The 26,126-nt window shown below is 31.7% G+C and overlaps 1 protein-coding gene across 2 annotated transcripts; it reads right to left on the bottom strand.

Moving 5' to 3' along the window:
- Nucleotides 1-543: 543 nt before the first annotated feature.
- On the bottom strand, nt 544-26,050 carry LOC129219858 (syntaxin-5-like). Of its 2 annotated transcripts, none has more exons than XM_054854169.1 (7): nt 25,901-25,968; nt 23,301-23,525; nt 18,090-18,172; nt 14,094-14,149; nt 6,961-7,073; nt 4,137-4,457; nt 544-1,349 (listed from the first exon to the last, which is right to left on the bottom strand). In XM_054854169.1, exons 2-7 carry the CDS (start codon nt 23,496-23,498, stop codon nt 1,068-1,070), a joined length of 1,053 nt encoding a protein of 350 aa, XP_054710144.1. In that variant the 5' UTR covers nt 23,499-23,525; nt 25,901-25,968; the 3' UTR covers nt 544-1,067. The 2 variants fall into 2 exon arrangements, with proteins under 2 accessions (XP_054710144.1, XP_054710143.1); XM_054854168.1 differs by having other exon boundaries at nt 545-1,349; nt 25,922-26,050.
- Nucleotides 26,051-26,126: the final 76 nt, after the last annotated feature.

The following is a 26,126-nucleotide window of genomic DNA, read 5'->3' on the forward strand; positions in this document are numbered from 1 at the left end:
TGCTGGTCGTCACTTTTGTACTTGTATAAATCAAGTAAGAATAGTTATTGATGGTAAAATATAAAGTAATATTTATTGCTGACAACGGGGGAGAAAAACAACACTCATATTCCATCAAAATGTTTCCACCAGTCTATAAAATTTATTTTGTCTTTGTCATTACAAAAAAAAAAGTGCAGTCGATAATTAAATTAAATAACACAAATAAATATACACATTTTAGACGGTGACAAATTGATAAATATTAAATGTATGATATGCTAGACCAGGAGTGGAAAAAAGGAGTCAGAAAAGTGTTTCCAAAAAACCTTGAGCAAGCAATCTCCTACTATGGAATTTTTCAAAAAATAACATACTGAAAACAGGAGCCAAAACAAGGATTTCAAATCTCAAGTTGAAAGTTACTTTTCATAATTTTCATACGTACTTGTAAATAATAATTATTGAACTATTTTGTTGTTTATTTAGCTTATTTTAAAAACCTTTTAGTAATAACATTAATGATTTCCTTTATATAGCTATTGATTTATTAATTTTATGTTTTAAGACAAATGTTGTCAATTTAGAAAGGTATTCAAAATTTCCCCGTTTAATCAAATACCCCGCTTTATCGAATAATATTTCTTGAAACCGACGATATTCGATTAAGCGGAGCCGACAGTATTAGTAAAGAAAAATTAAGGCCTTACTAAAATTTTTATTTATTGATCACAGAATGGTATATATTTGACAGTGATATATACATATTTATGAATATAATTTTATAGGGAGGGGGGACAGAAAGTTCTCAATCTTTTTTTAAAAAAAGTACAAATCAAGTAAACTGATTTTGTTTATTAACTAATATTTTTAAATACAGATCAAAGGGTAAATACATTTTCATAAAACTGTTTATACATATAAACATCTTAAAATTACAACAAGTTGTTCAGCATATATGATATGCAGTAAAAAAATAACTCAAGTAGTTATCAAAATTTTACAATTTTGAATCCTGATTTACATGATTTTTACATAAATGGTAAAATAAAATTCTTACAATAGTCTTTTCTACGATATAATTTTCTTTAGGCTAAAAATACAACAAATATCACAAAAAATACTATTAAAACAGCAAATATTTTTATCATTAGTGATCTATTCGAACTGACTGACTGAAAATATTTTAGGATTTCAGAGTGTGCAGCTTCAACATTTAGCTGTGCATCTTCAACATTGTAGTCAATTCGTTGAAGAACTTCCTCTTGCTCTTTTACCATGTGAGCTAAATTGGAGAAAATAGTACCAAGTTCCACAATTGTTTCTTCGATATTTTGCATGGCATCAGCACGGCTTTGGATATAGGCGTCCTGCAACAATTGAAATTATAGAGTTATGAATGTACACACATTGTTACATATTTGCAGAGGGTAAAGCCCGTCTGTGCTAAATTTCATAGAAACCGGGGTCGATCCAGGTTTTATGTTTTGGGTCCCCATTTTGTGAAAAGGCAAAATATTTTTGTGAAATTTCGTTATTTTTGTGAAAAAGCAAAATATATTTGTGAATTTTCTTTATTTTTGTAAAAAAGACCTTCTTATGATTTTTTTCTTGGAAAAGGTTATATTAAAGCATTTTTAGCTGTCGTATCGTTATAGAAAAGCTAGACAGGTTTCAGGGGTGATTGCAAGTTCTTGAAGAATACCTGAAAGCTGTCAAGAGAAAATGCGCTGGGGGGAAGGGGGAAAAGTAAGACCCTTAACATTTTATTCATAATTTGACATACATTACATTTATTGTTTTTTACAAATATACATATGCAAGGCACACTTTCTTAAGGTGAAAGTCTCACAACAGATTTCCTGTTTGCCCCTGTCAAATACTTTAAGAGCAATGAAAATTGCACATGCTGCTGAACGTAATGATAACTCCTAATAAATACAATATGAACAGACTCAAAGATATCACATATTTCTTAACACAGAAGTGAAATATTCATTAACGATTCCATGTATGTGTTTGAAAAACTTAAAAGTAATTAAAACCCAAAATAATATTGCACCAGCATTCAGCGTTTAATTTTTTGACTTTTGACGTTCTTGCAGAGTAGGTATTTCGATTAAAATTTTGCAATTTAATGATGTTAATAAGTATATAAGAAATTTTATTTGTTTGCCTCTTAACAAGGTACAGTAAACATCAAAAATGCGAAAAATTCGTTTACCATGCCGGATGTAAGGAAATCAAGATCTTCAAAAGAAATAAAAATATAAAAACAGCATGAAAAATAATTTTATTTTAAGTAAAGTTATTTTAGAATTGGATTTTGAAACTTAACACAAATTAATACTAAATATATATTGCGTAATCAAAGTAAAATTTAGGATTTTCCTGAAAACAAGCTACCAATCACAAGCGTCCCTCTCCCATCCCCTCTCTGACGCTCTCAAGCAAAAACACCTCACGCAGCAAGCAAAAAGATAAGATGGGGGAAGGTGGAAGAGGCTCCCGCGTAGATGCGTACACATTTGCGGTTAAAAAATATTGTGAAAAGGCTGCCTTTTTATAAATTTTTGTGAAGGGGTTGCTTTTACGACGCGGAATTTTGTGAATGGGGCCGCTTTTGCGATGGGGAATTTTGTGAATGGGGCAGCTTTTGCGACACGGAATTTTGTGAATGGGGCCGCTTTTGCCATGCGGAATTTTGTGAAGGGGCCGCAAAGCGGCACCAATTTGGCGCTGGATCGACCCCTGAGAAATGTTGAAAAAAATCTTGAAAGACCGAGAATAGATTAAGTTTTATCATGAATAAATGTTTAAGAAGCTGATTAATGTCCGGCAGAAAAAAAATGTGTCTCATACATTTATGTATGCTTAGGTAAATATTTCTCTTGTTAGATCACATACAGCAAATTTATTTTGAATATTATCAGACATGAAGAATGGAAAAATAAAAATAAGCTACACATCAATTATAAAATTTTCAACAGTAAAAAATAAAAGAAATTAAGAAACTGTACTTGCACAAAAAATTAGATCAAAAACAAAACATTTTACGATTGAGAAATACATAACACAAAACAGTTCTTTAAAAATAATAATAAAGTAGAAGAAAGAAAGAAAAAGTGATACAAAACAGAGGTATAAATTAACAATGGTAGAAAGATTAGAATTTTATTCTACTATGATAAAACACCTTTTTAACAAGACTTCATGCAGCAAAATTAAAGATTTAGCAACGAAAATAAGTCTTTAGTTTCATAACAATTCCATATAGGTATTGGAATGTACATTTTTAGGATTGGGCGAGTTGGAGTTGGGAGTCAAAAGTTTAAAATTCAAGATTTGAATCCGTCTTTTTCCCTCCGAGTCCTCAACTGCCAGTGCTATGGAGTCAAAGTCAAAATCAAAACTGATTTTAGGGTAGAGGAGTCGGAGTTGAAGGCTTTAAAATTTCCGCAATCAATCATTTTCCCTCCGACTCCACAGCCCTGCTCAAACGCAATGGCTATATCATTGGAATAATGGTGCACAAAGTCTTCAAGAAGAAATGTCCATTAAGACTTTTTACTCATGAAAAAATAGTATACTTATACCATACTACAGGCATTAGCCGACATGCCGGAAAAAAGTGATGTTGTCCAGTATGCCGGGAAATTCGAATTTTCCGGCATGCCGGATAGTTAGAGGTTTATTTTGCAACAAAACTTTAAAGCAAATTTTCCCATTCAGTTCCAATCAGAAAGCAAACCATTGTTACTGCGGTTTGTTCATATTTATTTTTTTATAATTCCTTTTTGAGAGGCAAGTTTAATTTTTATTTACTGAGTAGCTATGGTAAATTCTTCAGCACTGGCTTAGGGGCGGTAACTTACTGCTAAAATGTTTGCTTAGTTTTAATTTAATTTTTATAAAATTATTTGTCATTGAATAATATTTTTCTTGCTAAAGTAACAAATGATATTGTTAGTTAATAATTTTACAAAATTAAACTGTAGAACATAAATTATTTTTTAAGCTGAACAAATATTTTTTATTGCATTAATTTTTTTCCCTAATCTCGATTTTTCTGGCATGCCGAAAGCACTAGGCAAGTGCTATTGAAAATCTGGTGACCCTCGAATTTTGCGGCATGCTGGGTAATACGGTATATTCACCTGTTCATCAATAAGTTGCATTTGTTCTTGTCTGTTGTGAATTCGACTGACATCCATGTTAATAGTAACTTCACTGCTCGATTCACCATCCCCGTGAGGAATAAAAACACTGTTCATTCCTCCAGCTGCGGCAGGAAGAGCAACAGACTGCGTGAAATGTTCTCTTCTGCTCTTTTCATGCTTCAAATTGGAAGTCCTTATTTCCAATACATCTTTGAAATCTGTGTACATTTTAGCTAATTTTGTTTGCAGAGACAGAACAACAGACTTTGAATGTGACCGCATATGTTTCCCATGATTTTGGTTTCTTGCTTTGGACATCTAAAATCAAAATATAAAAATTAATATGTTTTGCATGGTAGAAGATTAGAAAACAAATTAAAATTGAAAACAGTTATTTGTCACTATGGTTTTAGGACCAATAATGTATGCCAAATAACTTTCTGGACACCGTGTATACTTAAAACATTGTAATGGAGAGTCGCACCCAGTAGTTCTCAATGTTTGAAGGTAAAAAATAAAATTGAAACAGACATTTATCAAGAGATTCAGGAGTCAAAGTAGAATTAAATAAAATGGGAAAAGTGTTCCTGCAAAACACAACCTTTGTCTGAAATGTTTAAAAAAGTCTACGAATTCCGCACACATTTGTATTTTAAAGAAATTAAAATATAGTAGGGCAGAGTTTGTATTGAAAATAAGTCAAAGATGAAGGGAGCTGGGCGGAAGTCACTGTACTAATCCATTTATTTTGCATCACGGAAGGTAGCCTAGAACTGCATTATTTGAACTTGAAATTTAAAAAAAAATCAGAGAGAAAATCATCTAACATAATTGAAAACAGGGTAAAATTGTTTTCTGGAACTTCAATTTCAAAAAATTTCTGTGGATAAAATCCTAAACACCATTCCTCCCATCAAAGCTGGCCTACAATTGCCTATTTTGGACAATCATTTCGAAAACTTCCTGTGGGAGTGTAACCCTCCTACTCTCCCTCCTCTTTCAACATTGTTAACAATAGCTAAAGTTTATTTTTAGGACTTCAACTTCAAAAAATTTCCGGAATTCTAATGGCGATTCCCTGAACTCTGAAAACCATCCCATACGTTACCATTGATGGCCTACAATCCCATTTTCAACACATCAATTTCCAGAAATCTCCAGGGGAGGGCTTTCGACTTCCTTTTCCTCGCCCTAAATCAACAAAGATCGTATAAAATTACTCTTTTAGAGGTTTTTGGTTTAAAATTGTATTTTAAAACTATAAATACGAACATTTTCCCGAGGGACCACCCTGAACCCCCTCTCCTTCACCAACATTATTAAAAATCATCTACAATTTTGTTTAGGCTTTGAAAAATTGTCTAGAGAGGGTCTCTTTCTCTAACCTTACCTAAAATGAGATACAATCTCGTTTTTTTGATTTTATTATCGAAAAAATTCTGAATAAGAGCACCCCAAACCTTTTACTCCCCAAATGTCATTAGAGGTTGTTAGAATTGCATTTTTAGAACTGATCTATCAAAAATTTTCCAGGGCGAACCCCTTCTTTTAGATCATTATAAGCTGAATTTTTAAAATTAAAAGCTCCAAAAACGCATAGTGAGGTGGAGACTAGCGAGAATATAAGGGGGTCATAACCCTCACAAAGCTCTAAAATTATATCCATATAAATGGATCTATGCATGTGTGCATATATTATAAGTACATCCCCCCCCCCCCCACCTTCATGAAGAAGTTCACTATTTATTGTTTATTATCCATACAAAATTGAGGACCCCTTGGTAGCATTTGCTACAGGTCCCGCGCTGGCTTAATCCGGCCCTAATATTGAAACATATTCACAACATACATAAAGAACACATAAATTAATTTAGTGTTTATAAAATGGAGCCGGTTATGATAGCGTTTTGGCAATCGTTAAGAATTTTTCTCTAAAGTTCTTTGCAGAGCATTAACACATTCATGGTCACTTACGTCACTTCTTATGGCAAGATCTTTATTCCCTAACAAATCAGAAACATCATTTTCTATTGTCAAGGAATGGCTCAAAATTTTTAATGAGAAAGATTTTGGTTGTATGTAACCTATGTCGGTATCCTTGTTGGTTTTGTATTCCTCTGTCACTCCTACATGCTGTTCTTCCAGTTATTTCTGAATTGTGTGAGTTTAATAACTATTTTTTAAAAGGGCTCCAAAATCAATAGCAAAAAATGTCTCCAGTGTCCCAAGCTTGATTATTAGCATGTCAAAATGCAGTTTATTACATGTAATCTGCAATCTCAGGAGTCTGGATTTTGAATGAGGGGAAAATTTTGTCTTATTCATGTAAAAAAAATAAAGGTGTCAATCTTAAAATGTGTCCAATCAAACCACACAAAATAAACCTGCATAGAACAAGGGTCTACTGAAGTTGATGACTCTACTATGTGTTTTTAAGTTTTTTCATAAGGAAGTATTTAAAACCTGAATACGTTCCTTAGTTATGCTGTATTAACATTTCAATAGGGATTTTAATTCCCAAAACTCAACAATAGATGATGCACAATATAGTTTAATATTTACGAAAAAGATGCTGCTCAGTACTTAAGATGTAATGAAGAATTTGGAATAAACAAGCTGAGCTAGAGAGAGTTAGTTGACTTCATTATAAATCAAGTACGAATGCATCACAAGGCATTTTAAACTAACGTTTGAGCAAGAATGCAAACAAGCCCATATAAAATGCTGACATTGTCAAAATTAAATAACTTTAAAAACACAGAAATAAAAATGAGTCAAAAAAAAAAAGGAAAAGGAAACAACATCAACAAAACAAACTGACTTCTTCAAGTTGAGCAATTTGTTTATTTAAACTGGCTATATCCTGTTTGATTATGTATGTGAGTTCTTCAATATCAGCAGGTTTATCCTCAAAAAGTGAGCGTTTCTTTGCCACTAAAACAAACAGAAAGGAAAAATTTGTAACATGCTATTTTGTAACACTTTTGGCAATTATTGAAAATAAATATTAACCAACTCTATACAGGTTTCACAGAATTATGTTATTTTATTTCTCTTAGAGAAAATATTTGGATTAAAAAGAATAATCATTTTTTCGAAGCAATTTTATGAGAAAAATGAAAATTTTGCATTATTTAAAGAATTACATAGCAGAAAATATTGCAATTTAGCATTGTTTTTTTTCTGTAGGATTTTGTAACAAACTAAAATGTTTTCAAAGTTTCACAAAAAAATATTACCCCAAAAAGTCACATTAGGTTGGAAGAGTGAATTTAAATATATCAAATGTGTATTCAATGTTCAATGTCGATTCAAAGAATACAAAATATACCAAAACAAAAGCAGTTTTAAAATAGAAATTCATAACCATTTTTACAATCCATCTCTAATTCAAGTTAATACTAATGAATGAGTTTTATGTTACTGTTTTGTGTTTTGGACATAACTCAAGGAAACATAACCAAAACTATCCAAAAAAAGAACATAAACTGTAATAAAGTTTATAATGGTAACCTTTCATTTTTATTAATATATCACCAAGTATTACGCCATTACTAAAAAAATAAGATGTACATAAAAGTTGCTTTTTTAAAAATATATATATAAATAAGGGATAATTACAGTTGCTCGTAAAATATCTCATTTTTAAGAGAGAGAATTCATCACATTATAAACTCTAGTTTAAATTGAACTTCAAAGCATATTTTATGCAATTTTTACACTTAACTATTATTGCTCATGGAAAATCAAGTAAAACAAGCTGCATGTCAAAATGATATTTTATATTGAAGCTTCATTGGATTGGGATTTCAATACCAAAATACAATCTAATTTTTCAGCAACAAATTACATGCCAATACATTAATATTTTTTAGATAACATGGAAAACAAGGAAAAAGAAAAGCATCACTTCTAAAATTTGCTAGTCGCAAAAGCATTTGCTGGAAATATTTGGTTTTCATATTTATTGTGAAAAATAATGCAAATGTAAATTGGTTTCAAACAAGGTTTGGGCTTTTTTTTTTAATTTTAAAAAATTGGATTTTAAAAATATTTAACTTACAGATTTTTATTATTAATTCTTTTTAATTTCAAAAATTTGTACATATTAATTACTTTACATGTGTAAACATAATATTTTTCATGCAATAGTGGAAAAAACAACTTTATAGCTAAATCTAGCTATTTCCTAGAATTATTATTTCATACTTTTTAGAAAACAAATTCTTAAAATTTGACAGTTTTCTATGTTTATCAGTCGACAAAAGTTTTGAAATGGATTCCATTGGGGTGAAGAAGGCAATTGTTAAAACTTGATATAAATCCATTCAGCATAGTCTTAAATTAGGATAAGTTCTCGAAATACAATATTTTTAAAAATATTTGTAAAATACATTATAATGTTTAGTTAAAAAGGGATTTTATTTTATGCATTGCTTAAAGATAAGTTTTCTATCATCGTGTACGTTTTTAGTGTAAAATAATATGTGAACAATTACTTTTCTTAACAATATTAGTCACTGTGTAATATAAGAAAAAGTACACATTTTCATTTTGTTCTGAACTGTAATTTTGGAGTAAAAGCAATTTTGCAAAAGTCTGATATTCTGATAAAAACAGAAAGAGGGATCTTGTAGTTTTGCCAGTTGAAGTTAAGATTGTATAATGCAGTGTAAGTTAAATTTCGAGCAACACATTCTAAAAATGCAAAATTAATTCATAAAAATAAAATCAACTGATTTTAAATAATGATTTTGTTAAAAAAATCACTTGATTTAAATCATGGTTTTAATCATGATTTAAATCAAGTTGATTCAAATCAACGAACCCCGGTTTCAAACCACCTTTACTTTTGGTGAGTTTTCCCAAACATTTTCAACTACAGAACTGATTACAAGTATTTTACTTCTGAACAAATATAAATAGGCAACATACAGACATTTTAAATAATTAAGGTTTCTCTCCTAGTGTGGCAACAATAAAATTGTTATCAATTGCATAAATAAAAGCTTAGAATTGTATAAACAATATGCAGTGGCGTCAATACAGGGAGGGGAGTCCCACCCTAGGTGTCACCCCTCTGGGAGGTGACATCTAAAATAGAATTGCATTTTAGCATCATATTTTTCAAAAACTCGCATTTTTAAGGCTACAAATTCAAACATTTACTGGGGTGGAGGGGCAAGGGCGGGGGGGGTCCCCGGACCCTCCTCTTTCCCACCCCACATCATGGATTGAATACTACACTTAGGATTAGACTAACATTATCAATACTTATACCTAGTAGTAACTTCCTTTCATTCCAAAAAACTGCACCCCATTAGCTTTCCCTGTGTTTGAGATACGTTTGAAATGAAGGTCAAGATTCACGGTTGCCACTCGCCACGTGGCGACCTAGTTGGAAAAAGTGGCTACCTAAAAAAATGTCCTTATTTGCCATTTTCTTCCCTGTTGTTTCTAAGACAAAAAATCTTGGGATGAACAGGAATTGTGCACAAACTCAAGAGGGTGGAAGAAAATAATTTGCTTTGGGAGCATACGCCTGAGGATAAACACATGAAGGAAGACCGTTTTTTGACCAGAACGGCAATACTTTTTCAGTTACTTGTGAAACAGACGCCATATTTGGTCAGAGGATGGAAATAGGTAAAGTACTTAAGTGCTTAAGTTTGCAAAAACAAAGCAGAATTTGATGTTTATTCAAATGCAAGCTAATGAAAATAATACAAAATATGCTGTAAAGCATTTTATTTATTTATTTTTTATTATTTAAAACAGTTTTCTTGAGAAATAAAAAAATTTGTATTTAAAATTTCATCTTATCTTTATTGCATTGGACGCTAATGTGCTAAAAGCTATAACAGTTCTATTAAATTGATGTTTAATGAGGATTTTACATTTTATAATTATTTTTATGCTACAAGTTCAAAAACCTAAATCTTAATTTTTAGCGCAGTCTCCATATTTGGTCACTTCCAAGATGGAAGTAAACAAGATTCTTTAAGTGCCTAAGTTTCCAAAAATAGGATTGGATGTCTATTGCAATACAATGCAAACTATTGAACATTCCGCAAAACGTGCCGTATTTTTTCCCCCTGGATAATGAATTATTTTCTTGAAAAATGCAAAACTTTTTCCTTCAAATTTTATCTTCAGAATATTATTTTATCCATATTGCTTCAGACGCTAATGTGCTAAAAACCGACTCTTTCATCAAAATTGTTGTTTTTTGAGGGTTTTTAATTATTAAAATTACTTTCATACCCTAAATTTTTTTAAGCCGCCATGTTTGGTCATTTACAAGATGGAAGCAGACAAGACCATTTTATTGCCTAAGTTTTTTCTGGAAAACAGAATTGGATGCCTATCTCAGGGCAAACTACTGAAAAAGACATACAGATCCCAAAGTGGATTTTTGAGGGGGAAAAGTAGGAAATAAGGAATCAAAAATTAAAAAAGTGGGAAAAGTAGGAAAAAAATCACTTAAAAAAGAAGGAAAAATAGGAAGAGATAGGACTACACACACGTCAAGACGACTGACAATCATTAGTATGAAAAATAAACTGATGGAAACAAAGATATTAATTACAAATATATGAAAATAAAATCTAAACAAAAAAAACACCTTTCACCAATTCAGTAAAAAAATCTTTAAGAGTGAAAGAATAAAATGGAATATAGCGATGATAGCAAAAAAAAAGAAAAAAAAAACCAATAATAATAATAAAACTCTTATTTCTTGGTGCAATTTGTTTTGTCAAAAACGAAAACATTCCTTCGAGATCATCAATTTATCATTTTAAAATACTAACACTTTCAGCTCCTGTTATCATAAACTATGATACAAAAGCAAAGCAAATATTAAATTAGTTTTAGTTAAAAATAATCAGCAGCTGACATGCATTCTTGCATAAACAGAGGCAGATGTTTGAATTTGAAAAAAAAAAAGGAAAACGACTGAAAATGCAGAACTAAAATAAATGTGTTCTTAAATATGGGACATAAAATTTATAATAAACTAATTAAACAAAATAAATAACGAAATAAGTCAACTAAAGGGTTTATACTATGTTATGTACTTCTAGCATTCAACATATATTTTTGTTTCAGGCACGTCATTTATGAGTCAATTTCTCCTCTCCCTGGTTTTGGAAAATTAATGCTTAGCTATACAAGTTTGTGCGGTTTTTGTTGTTTTAAGATAAAATTTGCATTCAGCATACATCCTTTGCTAGCCACCTCCGGGAGCGGGAGGTCAAAGTGACGGTCAGCTCTAATTTTAATCAAGCAATAAAAACAAATATTGTTTTAATGGTTTGATGATTTTTACCTCCTTCTTGTTCCAAAATTTTTGTCACGAAAACAAAAGGAAACATCCATGCATGGTAAACATAACATTTTTATCAAAGACAAAGATCAGTTACTAATGTTTCTCTGTGCATAAAAGGGAAGGCATGTAGTTTATCTCAATCCTCAAACCTAAAATATTCATTCGGAAATTGTTCACAAAATTGAGAGTGAGGGTCTCCCCCTCCCCCCCCCCCTTGATCAGGCGCACTAAGTACAATAACTTACAGTAGATATGCCGCATCGGTACAATTGCTGCCGACCTCTTGTAAGAGTAAGAGTCTGTCAAAAAAAATTTAAATGCTCAGATATGTCGCATTGCCATAAACACAGCACATAAAAATGATGAGCAACTCCTCGATATTCATGATATATCAGAGTAGAAAATACCCATTAAAAAGAAAAAAAATACATATTAGTTTGTGGCTCAATCCCCCAACTTTTAAAAATGTGAAGAAATAAAAACAAAATATCGCAATTAAATTGATTTCCGATTTTTCTCCAAAAATCGGGAACGTTTTGCCCATCCAGGTTTTGCCGCTTTTTTTTTTTTTTTTGCAAATACTCTTTGCAAGAAAAGAAAAGGAAATTTTATAAATTTTATAATCATGTTACGGTTTAGAATGAACAATAATCATATTTATGTGCGAAAAAAGTTAGTTTCCGCGATTATTTTTGAAGTGGTCTGTTTTTGCGAATTTCTGTTATCTGCTTTTATGTTGTACTAACATCAATAAAATATGTACAGTGTACAAGTTTTTCATTTTTTGCTTCCTTATGTTCCTGTTAAGGTTTTACCTTGCCTTTCTGTTTAAATAGATCTCCATTTCACTTGTAATCACACAAAAAATTGGCGAATAGGAAATTCGGGTTTTCCCGCATTTTTTGAACAGTCGGCCATTTACTTAAATTAAAACTTGTAATTGACGAGTAAATAATATATAATTGCATCAGAATGTGCCAGTATTTTTTTTAAGTTTCATTAATACAGTAGGACTGAAGTCGGGGCAATAAAAAGAAAAGTCGATCATAAACCCCGCAACGGCAAAAAAGTCACTTATGAAAATTTAACTTTTAAACATGCAAACGTCGCCGCCGTGGCGTTCCTTCCAGAAATTCATGTAGTCAGTCAATGAAAAGCTCTGGATCTGCTTGCTTCTTTTGCTTTTCAAAATTGAAACATGTAGAAAATTATCGGTGCAGCATTGTAAAAATAATAATCAATGCACAATTAGAAGTGCTATACTAAGGAAAGAAAAAGTAGGAAAAAAAGGAAAAAGTAGGAAAATAAGGAGAAAGCTCTAAAAAGTAGGAAAAAATAGGAACTCTTCGGGGTCTGGATATAAAAAGGGCCAGAAATTATGTTTTTTTTTTTATTATTTAATTATTTTCTGGAAAAGTGAAATTTTATCAGCAAAATTGTATTTTTTGTAAATTTCATCTAAAATGCAGTTTTTTGCCGACTTTTCATTGATTTATTTATCTTTTATTTAGAAAAAAATGCATGTTTATAGCTTTTAAAATATAATCTGTAAAGTTCTATTTATTTGTTTTTTCATGAAAGTCGTAAAAACTCCTCTCCCACAGTAGTGGGCACCAAGTTCTCTGAGTCTAGTGGCCATTGGCCACTTAGAAATTTTCTGAACCTTGACCTTTAGTTTGAAATAATTAAAGGACCATCAATGTCTCATACACACCCTTACTCTTTTGACCTCTTGATGGCCTGCACACATGTGCCTAGAGGAAGTTATATAAAAAGCGTTCACAGTTTCTATTTGTCTTTTGTACATTCGCCCACTTAGAATTTTGTAAAAGACAAATGTATAGCAGTTTCTGAAAATTGAATGAATTTCATGTTTTTATATTAACATAGAATATTAAAAACCTGGTTTTTTTCGCTTTGAAGGGGGGGGGGGGACACCACAAATGACCGCCTCGGGTGTCACCCATGCTAGGTACGCCACAGCAATATGCTACAAAAGGTTGTAATTCGAGTTCTGTATAACTTGGATTTGAATTGGTATTTGGTTTGAACAATCAAGATCTATTAGATACAGAAAAATTTGTTCTCATGATTGATACTGATGTTTTAAATGTGCAGGTATGTTTTCACTACCAAAATCATTAAAAAAAAAAAAAAGCTAATTTTAGGTTTTCGATTAATCTTTGGTCATTAACAGTCATATAAAGATGGGACCCAGCTAAGAATTCTCAATCAAGTTTCATTTTGAACAAAATAAGAATTGTCAATATTACTTCATCCATTTATGAGCTACGGTACCACAAACAGACATACACACACAGGCATATCAAACTTAGAACCCCCAATCCTTCTTAAGGCAGGGGTTAAAAACAACGAAAACGACTACTCAATGACCTTCAACCAGAAAGTTTATTCAAATGCCAGGAGAAAATTGTTTAAATATTTTTAAAATGCAAGCATGTTAAAACATAGCATAAACATTCAACTGACATTACTATGCTTTATACATTTTTGAGGCATTATAATTACAAAGAAAATTAGTGCTGGACACATTAGCTAACTGCCGCTACCCCAAATATTTCAATCATATTAAATACTTAGAAATCATTGAGGTGTATACTTACATAAAGTTAACTTCTCAACTTTCATAAATGTACTGCTGATGTCTTTGCCAATTTCCCTGTAAAACAAAATATTCTGGTTAGTATTAGTTTCAAAACACAAAGCATTGTATACTTAACAAAACTGGTGTGAAGCTCAAATTCAAAATGAAAACTAACTGCATGCACATCTTTGTCGGTGTCTTTGGTATTTTGCAGCACCAAAGACACCAATTTCTTCTTCAATGAAATCAAATGAAGTTATGTATGAAAACAATATTGCCCTTAGGCAGGGTTGAGAAATTTAAATCAAACTGATTTTAATCGTTATTTTTTAAGTGGAGAAACTAGTTTATATGGGCCGAAAAATCCACTTTTTTTTTTTTTTAATGTCATAAAATGTTAGTAAAACTATTCAAGAATATGTTGCCAAAGTTTCAGTGAAAAATTCCGATTAGTTCTGATGTTAGGAGCCAATTAAGTGACTGTGGAGATTCAAAAACATTCACAGCAGTTCTTTTTTTTCAAATGCGTTTTTCTCGAAACAACTTTTTTTCAACTGGTGGGCATTCTAGCTCAAAGAGTTATTCACCAATCGTTCTAAAAATTTGTGCAAATATTCTTTATTCAATTATACTCTGTATGTACTTAACTCCGGGATGATATTTTTTAAAAATATTTTTTTAATGCAAGAAATGTGAAAAATAGGTAGAAAAATAGTGTTCACTCTAGGAAAAAAAAGGGCAGGGTGCTGGCATTTAAAAGGGGCACTATTTTTTAAAAAGGGGCACTATTTCAATGTGGTGTCCCCCCCACCCAAGACCAATGATGCACCACTCAAAAAGCACTGAGCCCCCCCCCCCCCCTAAAAAATAAGAGGAGAAATAACACTTAAAACACCCTGCAAAAATTCAAACAGTCTAGTCTGCATCATGCACCCTCCCCCTCAATCGCCGTCACCACTGACTTTAGTATTAAATATGATTTTATTCAGAAAACGCACTTGTCTTCAGAATAGGGTTAGCTCCCCCACACAAATGCCAACTAAGCTAAGCACATTTTCCACACTCCATAGGAACATTTAGCTTATGCTGAAACTTGGCTTTTGGTGTTTTTCAACACTTTTCAGGCCATAATTTTGACTACCGGGCTTTAGATGTTTTCCAATACTTTTTAGGCCATAATTTTAACTACCTATAAGAGTAAAAAAAATCTAGGCATTTCAAAACCTTTTGAATTTTAATTTAAGAAGAACAGTATTTAATTACTGATCACCCATTCCCACCTAAGAAACTGCCTAGTAATATGCATTGTGCCATTAATTATTTTAGTAGACATCAAAATCATTATGAGTATAATTTCTCTTTCTTTAAATATATTACACTTCAAATAGAATAATTAAATTAAAATACTGTGTGCAGTGCTTCATAAATGCGGTTGTAGCAAGGTGCAAAACAAAAAAGATTTTATTAGAGTTCTATTTCCTAGTCTTGGAGTCGTTCAAATTCATAACACAAATGTGTTTGCAGATGTATGCGTTGCTAAATGCAATGGCATTAGCAGCTTGGGTCAAGCCAAGATTTTTATCTCAGACAATATTTTATGAAAATTTAATATACCGGCATTTTAATTTTGTGATTTCTTTAAAAATCAATTTTATAATATTTATAAAAGAAAAAGAAGCAGTGCAAGATCATTTTAGTTGGAAAAAGCACAAGCATGTCAAAAGTATGCTTTTATTACGTCAATAAGTGTTTTAAATAATCTGTTATATGAATCATATACAAAGATAATAAAAATGCTTAGCAAAAAGGAAAGAATTGTATGAATGCCCTGTCAAAGCAATATGTTTCCACATCAAACACTATTTGGGGGGAGGGGCCAGGGGTAAAAAATTTAAGATATTTAAAAAATACCCTTGCCTTTTAGCTCCGTAAGCTTTGTACTGTGTTATTCCTAGGAAACAATCAGAAAGTTAACTTTCCAGGAACAGATGTGAAAAGATTGCTACACAACCAATAGCAATGCGCTAAAATTAGCTAAGCCTAATTTCCACGTGCATACGAAAAACGGACACAAAGGGCTGAAATGTTAGGAAAATGTCCCATTCCCTCTCTCATTGTTGATTCTCAGAAGACCATGAATGGGAAGGAATAAAACAATGATCTCTCTATTAACAGAGGACTCTACTCCTTCCCACAACCTTTCAAAAACCCACCCTCAGTAGAAGAAAGAACATGCCTTTGTTTTCTACTGATAAGCCTGTTTGAATTCTGAGAATTTCATCCCCTCTTTGCCTAGGTATTTGCTTCCCCTTTTGATTATGGGGCCGTTTTCAGGGTGAAATTCTAGGAACAATGATAAGACATGGGCGTTTTTGCGGACGATCGTTAGACAAATAAAATTGCCCCGATCTCGCGGCAGGTCCAAAGGATGCTTGAGGCATCTTTTTAAAAACACAGGGTGCAATTTCTTTTTTTTGAAAAGGGAGGGGCGCATTTCGCGGCCTAAAAGAAGGGCAGGGCGCATTCTGCTGATATGGAAAAGGGCAGGGCGCTGCGCCCTTCAAAAACGACCTAGCGGGAACACTAGAAAAACATGAAATTGTAATCAAACATTTCAAAAACATGCAATTTTCAACTTTTTTGATTACAATTAGGTTCATATTCTTAAGATATATGTTGTTAATGAAAAAAATTGCAATAATTACAAATAAAAATTGTGACTTCAATAATGCTCACCAGCAACAAGCTCTGATGGCGACTGCCCATGGGCAGCAGCTTCTACTTCCACTATTACTGGTGGAAATGACTTGAAAAAATTACAAAATGTACTTTGAAAAAGGCATTAAATATCCTCTTAAGTTTGAAAAAATTCCGAGTATTCCTTCCTTGTTTGAAAAAAATCACGAAAAACACTGAAATTGGTTTCCCCCTTAAATCAGTTTTTTTCTTATATCAATAAATTATTCATTTAAAAAATAAACTAATCATACAATCTTTTTCAACTTCCATTAAATCAAAATAGTGAAACGAAATATGCATCTTAATAAAAAAAAAGAATTCTTTAAAAAAAAGGCTACTTTTCAGACTTTTTGATGATTTTCATTAAAGATTTAAAAGTCAAAAAGCAGGCATTTTTCCTTTTTTTAAATCATGCATTTTATTCTAGAGAATTTTTTTTTTTTCAAAGGGAAAAAAAATCATTATTTGAGGGAATAACTCAATGCTCTGTGTTACTTTTATTCTTTGCTTTTGCAGTTAATATAATTCAATATTATTTTAAGATTTATAAATTTTTTTAAAAGAAAAGTGGAAAACTGTTGTTTATTTTGATTGTTAAAAATGTCTTGGAAATAGACAAATCTGGATATGGGACTGTATATTGTAGCAAGTTTTTGTCAAACTCAGATATGCACCTGCAATTCAGGGTTGCCAGATGTTGCTAAAATTATAATCTGGCCAACTTTAATTTTTCAAAGAGTTATGATTTAGGCATCTAAGATGAACAGTTTAATTTGATAGCATCAAATATATTACTTAAACGCATTTAAATTTCAAAAATTCTCTTGAAATAAAAAAACATGATTTAAATCCCAAAAATCTGATTTAAAACATACAATTTTCTGTATACCTAGAAAAACTGAAGGGGCCTGTGTAGCCATTTGTTTTTGAGGTGAAGTGAATTTATTTTTACATTTTTCTGGGTGAGTCCGCATGTCAGATGCATTCTTTTTTCCAAAATAAAAACTTATTACATAATTATTTTCATTTTTCCTATTTTTACTCTCTAAAATGTAGATACAGTTTCTGTTTCCGAGAGCAATGTTGACCTTTGGCTGGTAAGCAATTGGTACTGCTTATAGCAATTGCATATCCAACCGGCTGTACAAGGATGTAAAATGTTTAGACTAAATATTATTTTGACATGAATGTACATTCCTTTTTTCTAATAACTAGGTTACTTATTAGTAAAAGCTAGCATGTTAGAAATTTTACCTAAATTAGAAAAGATACTCACTTGGCAATTTGCATAAAATTGTGAAAATCACCAATTCCCTTTTCTCTGTCATTTTTACCTTTTGTCATGAAACCATTTTCTTTCTGCATAAAAAAAGAATGGAATAAGACTTGAACGTAATAATCCCAACTTTTCTACTCAAACAATACAAATAAAATAAATAAATAAGTGACAACAACTTGTAAATTTAACAAAACAAATCTGTTTGGTAAGTAATTAACAAGTCGTCACATAGAATGAACACAAGATGAAATCGGACATGACTTTCTAGCTTTTCATCAAAAAAAAAAAAAAAATCATTCCCATTCTGAAACAACAAAAAATAATGTAGTATCTTTTATGTTTATCTATTTGAAGAAATAAGCAGAAAAAGCAATTAACATGGGACTTTTTTTTAGACTGAAAACTATTTTGTTTTAGTGCAGAGGTTCCCAACCTTTTCCTCTTTGCAAACCCCTTCCAAACTCCAAAAAAAGTTGGTGAACCCCTTGGGTACTTTTCTCCGCACACACCCCACCACTTAGCTGTAAGCCTTAGGTTCCACCGTCCGGGGGATCCGCGTAGCGGGCCCCCCGCACGGCTGGGTGCGACGTTCGATAACCCCTTGGGTACTAGTTAATAAGTTACAAGCAAAAGAAAAGCGCTCGCACACAACTATGCATAGACAATAAAATTTGTGAGATTTTTTTTAGTTTGATGCTGCTACATAGTTTATAACAAGAGCGAAAACATAATTGCAAAATACAGAATTACAAATATTGCTACAAACTAAAATGATCGCTAAAAAATGAATGCAAAACAAATTCACCAAAAAATAGAAACAATGATTATTCTGTGTTGAGCTTCATTCAACTTTGGAAAAATTATGAAAATGGGATATTTGGAACAAAGAGGCTCAAACTTTTTGTGAAATTTTTTCTGACGCTAAGGTACATTTATCTCTATTATCACTATATTGGACGTCAATGAAAGAATGATCTTTAAAATACCTTTCAAGAAACTCTCAGATTAACTAAATGAATTTTTTTTTCTTACAGTAAAATGAGAAAGATCTAGGTTTAAGCCTTCCTGAAAAGGACAACGAGCCTACCTGTTTGATAAAGATTTACTGCTTACATTAATCGTTTGATTGCTGAAGAATTTTCTTGTAACTATGCTATAAGTGCAGAGTAAACTGCGTATATTGAAAAATAATAGAAGCATCAAATTATATATATGCATTTATTCTAATTTTTACACAAAAGGTAATTTTCAACAAAACAAATATTGTTAAGTTCACTCACTAGAAGAGAAATTTTCTACACAAATTTCATAAATTCCTTATTTACATATAGGGCAAATTAAATTGCATGGTTAAATTCCACTGTTTTTTTTTGTCCTGCGTAAACCTCACACCCCCGAATTTTCACCCACGAAAATTTTCTATAGTAATTGATTTTTTAATACTTCCTGTGGTATTTTTGGGTTGCTAACCATTCTTTACCTTTTTCAACAATCAAGCTCGAAGTAAATTGTAGTCTATGCAATGTGAATATTATAGCAACAAACAACAGCATGATCACATTTCTATCACATTTTTGACTCAACACAAGACAAGAGTGCTAGTTCTTCGTCAGACTCAAATGGTAAAGAAACTAAACATCAAAATATTTTAGCCGCTCATATATGCTCCATGCTGCATGTAAATGTTTTCATCAAGTTTAATCAATCTTTTCGATCAAAAGCTTCTGAGAAAACGAACGCTTTCAAATTCTTTCATCTGAGGACATTGTATTCATAAGTGGAGCTTTTTCAGCATGGTTTCAGGGCTATCACCAATCATTGTCAAAGGAAGCACTAAAACCGGCACTTTGCAATGACAGACTAAATTATTTAAATGTAAAATATACCAGGAAGTATGCAAATATTTTCAAGCTAAGAGTATCGAATGTGCGAGAGACAAATGAATAAAAAAAGAGCAAAATTTGCTTGAAACCACTTGAGCATGTAACTTCATCAGAAACAGGCATGTTAAACATGGCCATTACAATATTTTTTTCGCGAACCCCCAGGGGTTCTCGGATCACCGGTTGGGAACCTCTGTTTTAATGGAAGAAAAAATGTTCCTCCAAATTAAGGAGTTCAAGATCACCTCCTATTAAGTTATAAAGGAAATAGCTAATATAAATAAAAGGCAACAAACATGTTTCCATTCTTTTTTTTTTTTTTGAGCAATCACGATTGCTTATTGCTTTCATTTGACTGTCTTTGGCGTTGTGGTTCCATTTTCAGCTTGGACCAGGTCTGCAGCACCACCGTCCACCGGCGGCGGCGCGGCTGGTCCTGAGCACTGTCCCCCGAAATCCACTTTTGCTGGGCGGTGGCGTCCATGTCCCACACACACGAACGCCTACACACACACACACACACGAACACCTACACGCACGTACACAACACTCACTCACACACATGCATACATACACTTACGCACCCACAAACATGCGCCTACACAAACCCACACGCTCGTGATTACGAAAAACATAATTTGAATTCAAGATGCCAAAAATTCAAATTATTTTTTTTTATTTATTTTTTTTGTGGATTTCAAATGCTCCATACAAATGAACCAAATTTAACTTTGGAAAAACATGCCAATGACATTTTAATTTGAAACAATCTATACAGATAGTTTCTTATTTAGTTTTACACTGTGGCCTTAAATCCTATCAGCATTATCTCAAAAACATTTAGTTGTTAGATGAGTGAAAGGGCTGAATTCTTATCTTCTCCCTTTGGCAATGGGTTAAATATTTACTTCAGCTCTTGTTTAACATTGGATACAAATAAATCATTAGTAAGACATCAATGCTTTTAATTAATCATCTAAAAATGCTTAGATTTTTGGGGATAAAAAGTTCGTTTGGGCACTCTTCTACACAAAAGAAATGTTAATTTCAAAAAAATCCATCGACTACTTCTCGAGTTTTTACGCTGGCAAACATATATCCACACTGCATGTAAGATTGTTTTCTCTTCTACAAGCATTGGTTTGCTGACAATATTGGTGATAACTTTACAATGCAGTTCTGCAAATTTTAAACAAATCAGGGATTTGAAATTTAAGAAATTCTAAAATCTGTGCATGAGAATGATGTATAAAAGAATTGATTATATGCTATTTCCTTTTTGCTCATCATTGATTTAATTATTATCTTTTCAATTCATCCTATTATAGTAAAGCAATTAATTTGCAGTACAGAATTTTGTTTTTAAGACAAACATTAGAGTACAAACCAAAATGTTAAGAAGTCTAAGAGCAAGTAATAAAAGTATAATAATGTAAAGAACAAGCTAACAATCAATATCTCATGTTCAAAGGAAAGATAAACAAAGAATCAATAAAAGAAAATCAGTTTCATTCGTCCTAAACTCCACAACACTCCAGAGTTCCCGAACTACTATTAGATGAAGCTTAACCAGTTTGGATGGGAACCTAAAGACAGCTGCTTTTTATCCAGGACCATTCACTATATGTGTAATACACACCATTCACTATTAGGTTTAATGCTCCACACTCTTAGTGTACACTTAAGATCTTCAACCGGTAGGCATTCCTCCCATGACTCTCCAATTACAAAATTAATGCTTTACTGATCAGCGCACCAAGGTCATTCAATCCACAGGACAGAAATGTAAAACCTAATTTTTACTAGTGAATGTCTGACACTTTACAGTTTAACAAGAAGTTCCGTCTAGAACTAGACGAGCCTACTTTCCCGTATACCCATACTACTTTCTAGTACCTGATCAATATTCTCAAAAATAGCTAAAATCGCAAATTTTTTCAAACATAGTTTTTTAAATATTTTAAACTGATTTCTAGGAATAAAATATTCCTTACTTTTCTTCAAAAAAAAAAAAAAAACGAACAAATAAAATAGCAGCACCTTTTGAACAAAGCAGCTAATACACTTCTTTCCATTAAAAATTTTTTTTAACAGCTTTCAAAACGAAAAAATAATAATAATAAGTTCATTAAAATAAATACATCATATAAAAAAAAATCGTTTCTTTTTCCCCTGTTGCCAAAAATAATTTTTTAAACGAATTAATGCACTTACCAAAATAAAAAAAAACAATGAAATGTCAACTTAAAGAAATAATTTTCATTGTCAAAAAAAAAAAAAAAAATCGTCTGCGCATATTTTTCGAGTTTATTCACCGAAAACTAAATACCTAAATTAAAACTTTAGCGTGAAAATAAAAACAAATCATATCAACAATAATTATTTCACAGTTAAAACCACAGCAGCGGAGTTGGAGTCGGAGTCAATCTCATTTTGGGATAAAAGAGTCGGAGTCGAATATCCAAGAATCGGAGTCAGTCATTTGTCCTCCGTGTATAAATGTTTGCCAAAGCTACGAAGTCAGAGTCGAAGTCGGGGAGTCGGAGTCCGATTAATTGTCGGGAACAGGAGTCAGAGTCGGTGTCAGGTGCCCCTAAATTCTCGGAGTCGGAGTCGGGAGTAGGTCGTCAAGAGCTATTTCCAACAAAATTTGTTTGAAGTAAATCCGCCTTTTAGTTCGGAATCTATATTGACTTTCAGTTTCCCCTTAGGCGCTAATGTTAAGAGATTTGAACTGTTCAAAATTGAACGAAAACTTGTTCAAATCAAAAAGATATTTTCGATACATGTTTTTTATCAAAAGTTTTTCCCTACAAAGTTTGTTTGAAGCCACTTCGCTTCTAAGTTCAAGATTTATTTTTGATTTGAATTTCCCCGTAGGCGCTAATGTTAAGTTTTTTTGAACTGTTCAAAATTGAACGAAAAATTGTTCAAATCAAAAAATGAATTATGGGAATGAGATGTCCTCGCCGAGATCTTTCTAACAAAAAAAAATTTGTTCGAATCGGACTATTCATTCAAAAGTTATTAGGGGGGGACAGACAGACAGACCGACAGACAGACAGACAGACAGACCGACAGACAGACAGACAGACCGACAGACATTTTTCCCCATCTCAATACCCTACTTTCCAATTTTTAATTTTTCAATATTTATCTAACTATTTTATTTATTTTTGACTTTTTTTTGTTTTTCGGATATTTTTAAGATGTATTAAGCCTTCTTTCATGCTTTTTTCTTCTTTCTCTGATTTTTACTGGGAAAGTAGGCTAAAAATGAAAGCATGAGAACCTGAAAATGGCAAGAGAAAATAAAGAAACTTACCAGTCTGTCTCTTTTGCTTTCTTTAAGTTTAACGACAGACATAAATTCAGCTGTTCGATTTCTGCAAGTCATTTTCAGCACAGTATCTGCACCGGGACTAGTAAGCACTTCGTAAGTAGGATGCTGTCTTTGATCAAGTAATACAGATGAAAAATCTGCGTTCCTCTCTGAATTTGTTCTTCTACGCAGAGTGGTCATTAGGATTCACTAAATGCATCAGCAAAGCTATAAAATAAATTAGAGCACTAAATTTGTATGAATATACAAAAGCACAGTTGAAGCCGACAATCTCAAATTTCTGTACTTTTCTGTTATGTCTTAGTACACTTGGCACATTTTTTTCAATTTTATTCACGTTTACTTCAACTTTCTGACAACATTTTAAAGCAAAAAAAGCCATTAAACAAGAATAAAAGTCCTACTAAACAAATACTCCACCCAGGCACAGATCCAGAGGGTGTCTTTGACCCCCTCCCCCAAATCGATCAAAGATCGCCTAAAACTTCGCTTTGTGGATTTATATTTCAAACAATTTGCCCTAGAATCCTAATTTATGCTAAAACAAGACACTCATGACCTCCCTTCCAGAAATGAACCCCCCCCCCCTCCTTGATCAAAGCCCAAAAGGCCATTAAAAAACATAAAAAACATGATTAAAAATGGAGAAAAAATTAACTTATTAATTTTTGATTTATAAATCATGTATTAAAACTTTATATTTATTTTATGCAAAATATACATAAATTAATGTTTATTTTACCAATTAAATAAACATTAAATTAAAAGCTCAATAGACGTTGTAAACAATCTGTCAAAAATACATTGAGTCATTAATGAGCAAGAGCATTTAAAATTTTATTAAAAAGTAAATTCAGAAAAAGGGAGAGCAAACTGGGAGTCTTTACTTTTTAATTTTTACCAAGGAGAAAAGTAAACAAGTTGCCAAGCCAAGGGACATGTGTACCCTAATTTTCAAGGCTAAGAAAATTTTGAGGCAAGGACACTTTTTAGACACAAAAATTTTCACACCGTCAGAAAAATGAACAACTAAAACAAAACTAAAGAGCCTTGATAAACAAATTTTAAAAGACAATAACTGAAAATCTTTCTATATTGTTTTATTTTTCTAACTTTTTTATTGAACTTTAGTACTTGTAGAAAAAATAGCCGATTATATGAGGAAAAATGACACACAAAAAAAGTAACATTTCTCTACACGGTTGAATAGTGAACCAATCCTTTAATTTTAAATTTTACAACTATTAATATTTTCCCCAAACCAAAAAAAAAAAGAGCAGGGTGTTCACAGATAAAAGGGCACTTGGATTGATAGAAAATTTTTCATTCAAACAATGTTTTTTTTTAACTTTTTTTTACACACATACAAAACTATATAGTATCTTCCAATAGTAATAAATTTTTTTTTATGATCCTTCAAAAAAACATGTTTTCAAAGGTCAAGATTTAAGCAAGTCTGGAATTGAAATGGAATTTCCAGGTTTCACTTCCTTTTTCCTTCGAATATAAACCTGAATTTTAAAAAAAAAAAAGTTTTTTCAAAGAGAAAAGCAGAAAAGAGAGCAGGACGCATTGAACGTTAACTAAAATAGAGTAAGATGCAGTACCCTCTTAAAAATACCTGGGGGCAATACTAATAATCGAGAATAAAACTGCTCAAATTCGACAGATCTTGATTTTTCAATCATCAGTTAAAAAAATTATTAGCTTTAAATTAACATCAAAATTCCATTAAAATAGAAATTTTTACAAAGAGGAACAACATAGTGACGATTTAAACAAAATTTTAGCATCTCGTCAAAATGTAGAAAGTAAACACGGCACCAAACCACGTGACGTAACTACCAAAGAGGAAAGTACCCAAACATTTCAACAAAGAACAATTTATGAGACATGACACCTAGATACCTACATAAGAAACAAAATTTATTTCCCCATTTCTGCAATCAAAAAAATATATTTTTTCTATTCCACAACATAAAACAGAAAAGTTAGGGAAAGACAAAACTATTAAATATTTATCGGACTGCTTGAAAATTTAATTTAGCCAAAATAATTCTTTAAAGTTCCATAGAATGACATGAAAAACATTACACTAATTTTACACATAATATAATTACTGCTAATTCAATTATGACACAAAAATGTCAACCTGTCTTTAAGTAAAGGGGCATCAACATTTCAAAATTACAACATGCATTAAATGTGCACCAAAGCCATATGGTTGGTTACCAAAGTAACCATACATGAAGAATTGGAAAGAAATTTTTATTTCATAAAATTTGGACCAAAACCGCTCAAGTCTAAAAACATCTACAAATTGAAAATGTAAAGAACGAAATTGATTATGCTGGCATTAAAATTGAATTGATTCGCTTAGAATCACTGACAAAAGTAAACAAATAAATCTATCGTGTGAAATATGGTTCAGAAATGAGATTTTTCCTTGATGGAAGAACCAGAAAGTTATTATTTCAAAGAACTTTTGCAATGTAAAACGAGACACTGAAAAAAAAAAGAAAGCTAATGTACTATTAAGCTAAAAAGCATTTAATACTACAACACGTCAAATACATACTCACCAGAATACAGTAAGAACTTACTTGAATAAATATGAAAACTCATCAGCGTAAGTTTACGTCATTCCTTGACAAACTAAAATATTGTTGAAAGATTTGATAGCTTCTTCTCGGTTCTCAATCCTTAAACTTAACTCGCATTTAAAATTTGAGAAAATCCCTAAAGCAATGACCAAGCAACTATTGCTCAAACTCTCTGCCTCTTAACAGTAATTTATTTATCACTTTA

This window comes from Uloborus diversus, chromosome 4 (genome assembly GCF_026930045.1).
Source record: "Uloborus diversus isolate 005 chromosome 4, Udiv.v.3.1, whole genome shotgun sequence".
Classification (NCBI taxonomy): domain Eukaryota; kingdom Metazoa; phylum Arthropoda; class Arachnida; order Araneae; family Uloboridae; genus Uloborus; species Uloborus diversus.